Source organism: Podarcis pityusensis (genome assembly GCF_964106645.2).
Source record: "Podarcis pityusensis genome assembly, chromosome: 13".
Taxonomy (NCBI): Eukaryota; Metazoa; Chordata; class Lepidosauria; order Squamata; family Lacertidae; genus Podarcis; species Podarcis pityusensis.
Window position 1 is genome coordinate 47,421,649 of NC_138038.1, and position 11,775 is coordinate 47,433,423.

The 11,775-nt window shown below is 39.0% G+C and overlaps 1 protein-coding gene across 1 annotated transcript; it reads left to right on the forward strand.

Moving 5' to 3' along the window:
* Window positions 1-10,317: 10,317 nt before the first annotated feature.
* On the forward strand, window positions 10,318-11,214 carry LOC308460936 (vomeronasal type-2 receptor 26-like; the record flags this gene model as incomplete). The annotated part of the gene is made up of 1 exon (XM_080977474.1): window positions 10,318-11,214. The coding sequence occupies one exon, from the start codon at window positions 10,318-10,320 to the stop codon at window positions 11,212-11,214; it is 897 nt and encodes a 298-aa protein (XP_080833600.1).
* Between the last annotated feature and the right edge of the window lie 561 nt (window positions 11,215-11,775).

Here is an 11,775-nt window from a genome sequence, read left to right on the forward strand (position 1 = left end):
AACCAGCTATTGTTGTTTTTAATCATAAGCACCACATCTTTAAAAGCAGAGGGATGGAGAAACTGGGTGTAATCCATGGGAAGAAAGGGACAAACTTGGTTTGAACTTGGTTGTTTGGTAGAAAAAATGGATAAACTATATATATATATATATATATATATATATATATATATATATATAATTTTCCATTAATAACATTCCAATTGGTAACAAATCAAATCAAATTAAATCATGCCACGTCATAATGCAAACAATAAAGCCAATTATGCATTCCAAATTTTTAAAAAATTAATAGGACTTCCTTTTTTTCCTCAATGCAAAATTATGTACAACATAAATTATACATATAAAACCAAAAAGGAAAAGGGAAAAAAACAAAAACAAAAACACCCATAATATTCACAATACATAACAAAACATACATAGATTTTGACTTCCTTTCACTGTTTTGGGACTTCAAATTTTCAATCTTTTTAATTGTTGTGTTATATTTATATTACTTCTAGCTTTGTACCTATTACAACCATTTCTTCATTTCTTTAACCCCGCAAAACTTCACTCATTACATACAGTGGTACCTCAGGTTAAGAACTTAATTCGTTCCAGAGGTCCGTTCTTAACCTGAAACTGTTCTTAACCTGAAGCAGCACTTTAGCTAATGGGGCCTCCCACTGCCGCCATGCAGCCACCATGCGATTTCTGTTCTCATTCTGAAGTAAAGTTCTTAACCCGAGGTACTATTTCTGGGTTAGTGGAGTCTGTAACCTGAAGCATTTGTAACCCGAAGCATTTGTAACCCGAGGTACCACTGTACCGATATTTTTGTTCCAGAACAATGTTTTTTCATGTACTCTTTAAAATCCCTAATAAAATCCCAGATCAGGGCTATACACCTTAGAAAGGCTTTCTTCCTGGGTGTTGTTGAACTACAACTCCCATCATCCCTAGCTAGCTGGACCAGTGGTTGGGGATGATGGGAGTTGTGGTCCAACAACATATGGGGACCCAGCATTGAGAAAGGCTGTCTGAGAGCTAGAGAAGGTGGTACATGGGAGTTGAGGTAGATTGCAGGTTGCTGCCAGAGAATTTTGTGAATGCTTCTGGGATTCCATTCAGCAGGCACTATTAATGTGCACTGAAGCAAGGTGAAACTACATCAGAGAGGCAACCAACAACACAGCTATGTCAGCAAAAGAGAGCAGCAGATCCCTGATTGGTTTGAGGATGGCATTAAGAATATGGAGCTTGTTTTGGCTGCAAAGTGCAAGGTTCTTATGAACTATAAGGGTGCACTGGGAAAGAAAAGGAGTGATGCCTAGCAGATTGTGAGATAACGTGCCATTGACTACTGGTTAAAACTGTGTCAGAGCCTTCAACTCAACAGGGACAACACTGTTGAGAGGCAACACTGTCATAGAAAGGAACTGAATCAGAATTAGAAGCAATAGGAAAACTGCACCACTGAAAACCTTGCCTAGAGAGATCATCGCAGACTGGAGCAAGCAGATGAAGAGATGGGCAGAGATCCATCAGAAACTGTACTTCCTCATGGGACAACAAAGTCTCTCACACAGCAATTGAAAACATCTAGACTCTGTCTTGGAAGAGCTGGATGTCCCCCTTGCCCTTGAAGAGCTGAATCTATGCACGTTTGAAAGATGAAGCCTATCACACTCGGACGTGACCACCATGAAGGAATTTAATAATAACAATAGTAATAATAACAATAGCAATAACAATTATTATTATTATTATTATTATTATTATTATTATTATTATTTATACCCAGCCCATCTGACTGGGTTTCTAGCAAGCGGACTATGTTCCTCTGGCTTAGAGTTAATGAAAGAAAGCAAAGCAGCTAGTCATAAAGAATTTATTGGACCCCCACCCCCACCAATCTGCCAGGCTGTGTCAATTTGTAGGCCAAATAGACAAGTGGTTGTCACTTTCCAGAGGTCCACAGTGACACTCCTGTTCATTTGCGGAAATTTCATTTTTTGTGGGCAGATCTCTGTAAAGGGAAATGAATATTAGAAATCTTTGATAACTCCCAAACAATGGATTACTATCTATCTTTAAATTGTGCAAATATTATTCCACATACAAGAACAATTACCTCCAATAAGTCACTTTTGGTGATATATTTTATTTTCACAGACTCAGTTTTCTGGCTGCCTTATTTTATTTAACGTGCTTTTTTCTATGCTGAGACCCAATAAAACTTCCCCCCCCCCCCTCCCTACTAAGTAGGACCAGATGAAACTTTGGCTGTGATAAGGTAAACATGATTTTCTTTTGCCATCTGAGAGAAAGACTTCATCTTATAACTGGCAATTATCTCTTGTGTAATCATCAAATTAATCATAAACATTTCTGCTTCTCTTCTCCATCCCAGGGGAGTGAAAATGCAAACTATGAAGCAAAACTGGAGGAAGCAATCTCCAGACCCTGTACCATTCACAGCTCATGATGGATCCAAGGCTCTCTCAGACTGATCACTGATTTCCTTACCCTAAGTGGGCCACATTTTCACATGCATTTCAGTGAGACTTTCCTCATCAAGAATACTTGAATGATAATGTGCAAGTTTCCTATTGCTCAGTGTTCTATTATGGATCCACTTCCAATTCTGCACCAATATTATCAGTCTGGGGACTTCATCATTGGTGGCATCATGTCTCAGATTTATATATCTTCAAGTATATTAACCTTCCGTAAACCTCCCTCTCCTGAATTGTTTGATGACATTTTGTAAGGAATTGTGGTTTTTATATATTAAATATATGTTTAATAAGTATATTTCTGCATTTGACATATGATGATTAAGAAGTTGGCAATGATTTCTACTAGACTTCTCTCGTTCTTAGTAGTTTAGATGCTTATTGGGGGTGGGGTGGAAGATCTTGAGGTGTACCTCAAAATTCTTTGTGCAAGTTATGCCAACATTAGATTCAGAATTTCAATTTATTAGGTAGGTCAAATTTGCCATACTCATTATGAAATTATCACTAGACAGCAGACACAATATTATTTAATTTCGCTTTGTTAAGGTTTTGGAGCTATTATCCATGTGAAACTTTGAATTTGAGAATCCATATGTGACATTTCTGAAACCTGCCATGAATGGTTTATCACTAAGATTTGGAACTGACCTTGTTACCAGCTTTGGGCAGGGCTGTATGAATGGATGACCAGGCATTTTCAATACAGTATAATATATTATTACTATCGTCATTAGGTATAGTAATAACAACAATGATAGGAGAGTTGGCAGGAACAACTACTTACATTCTGCAACATAAAGTTCATTCCTACTTGAAATATGGCCCTAGGTCACATTCTGTTGTGGTATATGCACAAAATATACAAATACCAACATAACATTGTATTGGTAGAAACCTTTCTCTTTCCTAAACTGTTGCCATATTGGTGATCACAATTAAAATAATAAAATTGTGGGGGAAAGTAATTTTTTTTGTGATTTCTCCCATGCTCATTACATATTTCACTGGATTGAATCTGTTCAATAAAGGATTCATTGGCAGTATTGTGTGATTTTTTACAAATAGACAGGGAAATATGTTGATACTGAGTTTTTCAGGAAACAATAGCAGGGGAAACAGAGTGTTGTACTTGTATCTGCGCAAAGAGGTTGTTACTTATCAACATCAAAGCCAGTGCATTTTTTTCTAAAAAAATGTTAAGGGGTACTGTCATTTTCCTATTCATATTGAAATACTGCCACTCAATGAGGCTGAAATTAGATTCACAAAATGTTTAGGGGTATGCGTACCCCTGCATACCACGAGGAAAAAAAGCATTGATCAAAGCTATGTACAGGAAATCCAAATGTTCACATATATCTATCTAATCTGATCAAATTTCCATGGACTATGGGCATACAATCTATTTTTCTGGGCATGCACTGTTATACAATATATTTTGCTTTTCTTTCAGGCCAATGACACAACTCTATCAGCATGTGCTGGCCTTGACGTTTGCTGTGAAGGAGATAAATGAGAATCCACATATCCTACCCAATGTCACACTCGGCTTCCACATCTATAACAACCATTTCATTGCAAGTTGGACCTATCAAGCCTCTCTTGAACTTCTATCCAGGCAAGGCAGATTTATCCCTAATTACAAGTGTGATGATGCTGAAACTATTCCAATAGCTGTCATTGGGGGATCAAACTCAGACTCATTTCTCCAGATGGCCACCATCCTGTGCAGATACAAGATGCCCCAGGTAAGATGTGTGGCTAGAGCATGGATGGTAGTCTTTGATGATATCCCTTCAGGCTGAATATTGGTACTTGTACTTGAGCATCTTTTAAAATAGGAAATAAATCACAAACCTCAAGGATAAAACAATTTTGGCCTCAAGAGAACAGGGATATTTTGATACTGGCTGAAGCAGTTATTTAAAAAGAATAGGTCATTGGTAATATTTTAATGTATTTCCATGGATACTGAAAAGGGGATTTTAATATATATGCAAACCTATGTGGAATACCTAGGGGAAACAAGGTAAAACCAAGGTTAAAAAGATAACGGCTGTTCAATTTCCCATGACAGGGTGAGCTCTCATTGCTTTTCCCAACTTTTTTCCAATCTAGCAGTCTGAAAGCATAGCAGTGCAAGTAGAAAACTAAGGGAATAAATTCTGCACTGAACACCGTATTAAAAATTAGTATAATTACCTGCACTAATAATGTAGCTGTTCTTTAAGTTTCCACACTCAGCAAAACAAGAGTGGAAACAATCAGCCAACCTCCAACTGCCACCCCTCCTAACTAAGACTAACACACAAACACACACTTTTAAAGGTAGTTAACAAAACAACAAGACAATGATTCAACATGTCTGTGACCTTAATGGGAACCACAAGATTTTGCAGATGTTACATTATATTGCGTAGGTTCTCTTTTCCGCAATACAATTTATTCTTTGTAAAATACATTTTCTAAAAGATAAAGTACAAATACTAACAGTTCCATGCTAACAAAAAGGAATGAAATGGTGGATTATCCCTACTGATAACTACTAATCAAATTAACTTAAATTTACTTAAAAAATGAAATTTGGTTTTCTGTTGAATTGGTGCTTCTTAGCACATTTTTTCAGCACTTTTCTTTTATACCTAGCTCAACTTTTGTTGCCCTTCCTTTTAGCTAATCTATGGCTCTTCTCCCATGATGGAAAACAATGTGCAAACACTTTTCTCCCAATGGATGTCCCCGGATGGGACACATCAGTACAATGGGATACTCCACCTTCTGCTGCATTTCAGCTGGATGTGGATTGGGGTGCTTTCTCTGAGTGATGACACTGGAGAGAGATTTGTACAAAATGTTCTTCCCATGTTTGCACAGAGTGGCATCTGCTTTGATTTTATAGAAAGATTTCCTCAAGTTAAGTTTTCTGGAGAGTTCAGTCAAATGGTGGCTGATGGTTCTGAAATAATCCGCATTGTTAAGGAAAGCACTGCCAGCGCTGTGGTGGTTCATGGTGAAATTTTTACCATTATGGTAATGAGAACGATGCCAAAGCTTGCAGAAGCAGATGATGTACCATTTAAATCCACATCAAAAATCTGGATAATGACTGCACAGATGGATTTCACATCATTTCCCATTCAAAGAGGATGGGAAATAGATATCCTCCATGGGGCTCTATCCTTGGCAGTTTACTCAAAGGATCTTTTAGGATTCCAGAAATTTATTCAGACGAGAAACCCTACCATAGATAGAGAGGATGGGTTTCTGAAGATTTTCTGGGAAGAAGCATTCATCTGTTCATTCCCCTATACTCATTTGGATAAGAACCATGAGACATTCTGCACTGGACAGGAGAAGATTGACACCCTTCCTGGGACTGTTTTAGAAATGAGCATGACTGCACAAAGCTACAGTGTCTACAATGCTCTATATACTGTGGCACATGCTTTGCATACCATGCAATGCTCCAAATTCAAACACAGAGCAATGGCAGATGGAATAATGGGGAACCAGCTAAACCAACATACATGGCAGGTAATGCTCTGATTCAATCAATGCAAAAGTTATATGAATATATACACATTGAGCTAATGGTGGGGTCTCCTCTTGTATATTTTTAAATTATATCTTCAGAGGCCAAGCACATGTATTCCTGCTCAGTGTACCTCCATGTCATCATATATGCAGGAAACTAAAGGTTTGTCTCATCGTGCATGTCCCAAAATGTGTCTCTTGTTCCTTGATTTCTCTCTACTGTCTTTCTTCAGTCTCCCTCTCCATGCAACCTTCTCAGACTTCTCTTTTCATGATCTATCCTGGAATGCCTTTCTCTTTGTGGTCTCCTTCCTTCCAAGCCCATTCTGTAGTATTCCATGCTGATCATATCCCCATCTCCAACACAAACCTTTTATGCCGGCTCCCACAGCCTGAAAGCAAAATTAGCACCACAACCCCATAGTCACCTTTGAATGGACTCAGCTGTCCAGGGGTCCTTTACCTTTATCTTACCTTTTTACAAATGTATCCCAGGCTCCAACCTGGTATTCCCCTATCAGCTTTCCTGCTACACATTCTTTCAGAAGATTAAAACAGGTGCACTTCCATCTTCCGTTTGTGTCATCCATTGGGCCATGCCACATTGATCTTGATCATTCACCTAGCTGAAGCACCATCCCAAATTACAAACCAGCAGATAAATCAAAAGACCTGCATCAGTATCTGCCCCCCCCACACCTTGGACAACAGGTGTGTGGTAGGTAGCTATAGTTTAGGGGAAACTGCATCACAAGCCAAAACGGGTGGCGTGCCATGGAGAGAACAGATGTTCACAGTCATCACTGTGCTTGAAGATGACAGTGGATTGAATGTGTGTTGGCAAACTGAGACTTATATGGGACAATGCTAATGTGTTGGGGAATCATTCTATCAGAAACAACTGGATATTTCTAGAAGGTTCCAGAACTTTCTTTTATATATGGGAGTGACACTCTGAGCTTATTTTGTGTCAGCTGCAAGTGCCAATAAAAATATGAAGTATCAGCCTGTAGTTTTCAGATGCCTGATGGCAGACGTCTAACTGAAAGGTGCTGCCTGTAAAAGCTACTGGAGGATTGTTCCTGTTATTTACGATATACTCGAGATAAGATAGATTTTTTTTTTTGAAAGTGTGCTGTTAATTGCTGTTTATTTTAACAGTTGAAAACTATTCTTTGTTACTGTGATGCTTTTACCCAGTTGGGGAATAAAGAACTTTTGACCGAGACTTCACAGTTTTGGTGAGTCATCTTCAAAACAACTTTTGTCATTGTTCACCATTTCCAAGAAAAAGAAGACAAACTCTGTTAAACAGTTTGAAAGAAGTTTTACCTACACACAAGAATGTTCACAGCAAAAGAGTGTGGTAGCCTCTAATATAATGCACTGTAGGTCAACTGGTCATTCCATATAATGATGTGTCAGCTTTTAAACAAATCATGAACCAAGCTATCAGGTGTGAAATATAATCTCACTCATGTCATAAGGAATTCGTTTGTAGATCATCATTATCTTTCCCCACCCCCAATTTAGCTCCAGCACTTTCTGAGAAGTGTCTCCTTCAACAATAGTGCCGGAGAAGAGATTTCCTTTGACCAAAAGGGAGCATTAGTAGTTGGATTTGATATTATCAACTGGGTCACATTCCAAAATGAGTCCTTTCTTAGAGTCAAAGTTGGAAAAATGGACCCACAGATTCCCCTAGAAAAGGGGCTCACAATTAATGATGATGCTATTGTATGGCCCAGCAGCTTTAACCAGGTAAATTCCATTTTAGAGCTTATCCAATCATTTCCCCAGTGTTTAATCTGCTCTCTTCTCAGATCAGTATAGACTTGGCTAGAAAATCCATTGAAATTGCACTTCTCTGGGCGTCATTTCACCAACCTAAAAATATACATTCCAAATGAGTTATGGCAACTGTGATAGGGAATAATTACAGATTAACACAGGCCTGAAAACATCTGGGAACATGAACTCATGAACTGAAATGCATAGTCGAAGTTTGATGAAGCCAAATAATTATTGATTCATTATGATGTTACTAATATTCTAAATAATAGTAATTTTAAAAAGAATCATACATTGTGTATACCTTCACTCACAGTAGTTGCTTGTAAGAATTTCGGGGCCAAGACTCATCTTTTCCACCAACTTCATACAGGTGTGACTAATTTGTTGGAGTGGTGTTTTCATTTATTTGTTTTAACTGGGTGTTAGTCCAGGAAAGTAAGACAAATCAAGAGATGATGTAGTAAATAGCTGAGGCAGTAGTGAGTGAAGGGCACACTTTCATCACCTTACATTAGCTTTCACTGGGTCACTGGGTGAGCCCTGTTGGCTTGGCATGCAAACTGGGGGAAACATTGAGTCTGCTACCTGCTTCTCACAAGAAGGAAGTATTCCTTCAAATTCTTCACTCCAAGGCTGCAGGCAGTGCCTGTAAACAGGTCCAGGAGAGTGGAGTGACCTGATCCCTCCTGCCTTAGAGAACTTTCTGCCCAGACTCTATTTTGATTGCCAAATTCAGTTTGATTTGCACATCATTATATTCAATAGATATAAACTTTCTCCCAAAATACTGTGTTTTGAGTCTTCTCTTTAAGATGTGTTGGTAAAGGCAGTGTTACCAATGGTATAATTGATTCTGCCTGCAGCTGCATGAAAAGTGCTATCAGGGGCTGGAGGTGGCATTTCCCTATATTGTTATGCTATTTCTGAACTGTAGATTTCACCTTCTTTGTTGTGCCAGCAAGATGCAATCGCTGAAACCATTATCTTCTTTTATTTTTGTACAGACACCACCTCTTTCTTTGTGTAATGAGAAATGCGCTTTAGGTTACACCCGGGCCAAGAAGGAAGGGAAGCCTTCTTGCTGCTATGATTGTCATCCATGTCCAGAAGGGAAGATCTCAAACCAGAGGGGTAGGAGATGTACTGGGGTTTCTTTAAAAATGATATCAGGATTGATATTACCGTGGAGATAGTCATGAATATACAGAATACACAAACACACACACACACATACAGAGAGAGAGAGAGCTATTTCTTACAGGGTATATTATTTTCTTAGTTGTCTGCAAAAACTTGACAGCAATAAAATTATTCAACAGATCTCTAAAGTTTACTGTAGAAGATTCCTGTTTATTCTCTATTGAATTCTCCTATATTCCATAGAAGTGGTCTAATTTCAATAAAGTCTTGGTCCCAATAACTCAAGCTACAACAAGCAGTCCTCCTACAGATCATCTCAATTATCAAGCTGGAATAGAAGAGTTCTATCCAATAGAATCATAGAATCATAGAATCATAGAGTTGGAAGAGACCACAAGGGCCATCGAGTCCAACCCCCTGCCAAGCAGGAAACACCATCAGAGCACTCCTGACATATGGTTGTCAAGCCTCTGCTTAAAGACCTCCAAAGAAGGAGACTCCACCACACTCCTTGGCAGCAAATTCCACTGTCAAACAGCTCTTACTGTCAGGAAGTTCTTCCTAATGTTTAGGTGGAATCTTCTTTCTTGTAGTTTGGATCCATTGCTCTGTGTCCGCTTCTCTGGAGCAGCAGAAAACAACCTTTCTCCCTCCTCTATGTGACATCCTTTTATATATTTGAACATGGCTATCATATCACCCCTTAACCTCCTCTTCTCCAGGCTAAACATGCCCAGCTCCCTTAGCCGTTCCTCATAAGGCATCGTTTCCAGGCCTTTGACCATTTTGGTTGCCCTCCTCTGGACACGTTCCAGTTTGTCAGTGTCCTTCTTGAACTGTGGTGCCCAGAACTGGACACAGTACTCCAGGTGAGGTCTGACCAGAGCAGAATACAGTGGCACTATTACTTCCCTTGATCTAGATGCTATATTCCTATTGATGCAGCCCAGAATTGCATTGGCTTTTTTAGCTACCACTAAATACTCTTGATCTGAAATGTTTAAGGCTCTGTAAATTAGTACAAGAACCATGAATCTTCCTTGATAAATGATGATTGGGCAGTGCAGCTATATTAACAATGGCCATGTATGCTTTCAGCTATGCACCACCATTAACAGGGGGGAAGCGATCACAGCCCAGGAAAGGTCCATGATAGCCCTTCACATGGATCCAAGATGTTAATTGTTGGGGATCATAACCAAAAGTGGCTGCTCAATATAAGGTTATGTCCTTTACTTACCTAGGAGTCATAATTCAAGGCTTTTCAATTTTATGCATTATTTCTGCCAAGCATGACAGAGAAGATTTCCATGTATAGAAACCTGTCTTTTCCTTTCCAGACATGGATGACTGTTTTGAATGCCCTGGCAACCAGTATCCAAACAATGATCAGGATGGATGCCTTCCAAAACAAATAACCTTCTTGTCTTATGGAGAAGCTTTGGGGATAATTTTGGCCACTTTGGCTCTTTCCTTTGCTTTTCTCACTGCTTTGGTGCTTGGAATCTTCTTGAAGAAACGGAATACTCCCATAGTCAAAGCCAACAACCGGAACCTCACCTACACTCTCCTCATCTCCCTCTTGCTTTCCTTCCTTTGTGTTTTGGTATTCATTGGCCAGCCTGACGCACTGACCTGCCTCTTTCGACAAACTGCTTTTGGCATGATCTTCTCAGTGGCAGTTTCTTGCATATTGGCCAAAACCAGCATTGTTGTTCTAGCTTTCATGGCCACCAAGCCAGGATCCAAGATGAGGAGATGGGTGGGAAAACCATTGTCCACCTCCATAGTCCTTTCCTGCTTTCTTCTTCAAACCACCATTTGTACTTTGTGGCTGTCAACCTCTCCCCCATTCCCAGATTTAGACATGCATACCATGATGAAGGAAATTGTACTGTTCTGTAATGAGGGGTCAGTCCTCATGTTTTATTGTGTACTGGGCTACATGGGCTTCTTGGCTATTGTCAGCTTTACCGTGGCTTTTCTAGCTCGGAGGTTGCCTGACAGCTTTAATGAAGCCAAGTTTATCACCTTCAGTATGTTGATCTTTTGCAGTGTTTGGCTGACCTTCATCCCATCCTACCTGAGCACAAAAGGAAAATATATGTTGGCTGTGGAGATCTTCTCCATCTTGGCCTCCAGTTTTGGGTTATTAGGTTGCATCTTTTTCCCCAAATGCTATGTTATTGTACTGAGGCCCGAGCTGAACACCAGGGGACAGTTAGCTAGAAGAAACTAATAATCAGCATAACCAAATTATCTAAATCACATTACCTTTAAATTTCATTGATTGGTGAAGAGTGGCACACCCTCACAGCTTACAAAAGCAATGGGACCTCTGAATGGTTGAATCAACCATGTGTTCCATTAAGTCAGGAATGATGATGCCATGAAAGTTGGGAAATAATGTATCAAAGTGTCTCTTGGAAGAGTGTTAGCCAGCAATTTTCTTTACTTCTAGTAAGGTTCAATTCCAATAAATCATAATTCTCCAAAAGAACTTTCATGTTTCTTGTATTGTTGCTTTCAAGAGATTTATTGCCCCTTTTGTGTCATATTGATTGTTTAAAAAGAGGATTAGATAAATTCATGGAAAAGAAAGCTATCTGTTGCTAGCTTTGTAGCTTTATTCACAAACAGTGTATTCCTGTCCTTCCCCATCTTTAAGTTGTGACTAGATTATTCCAAGTCTAGGAATAATTACTTAAATTGGTTTTATATTTTCTTTTTATGTACTCAGTTTTCAGGATGACATTTTTCTTTAACTTATTTTTCTTCCCTTTAATGAAACACATTACAG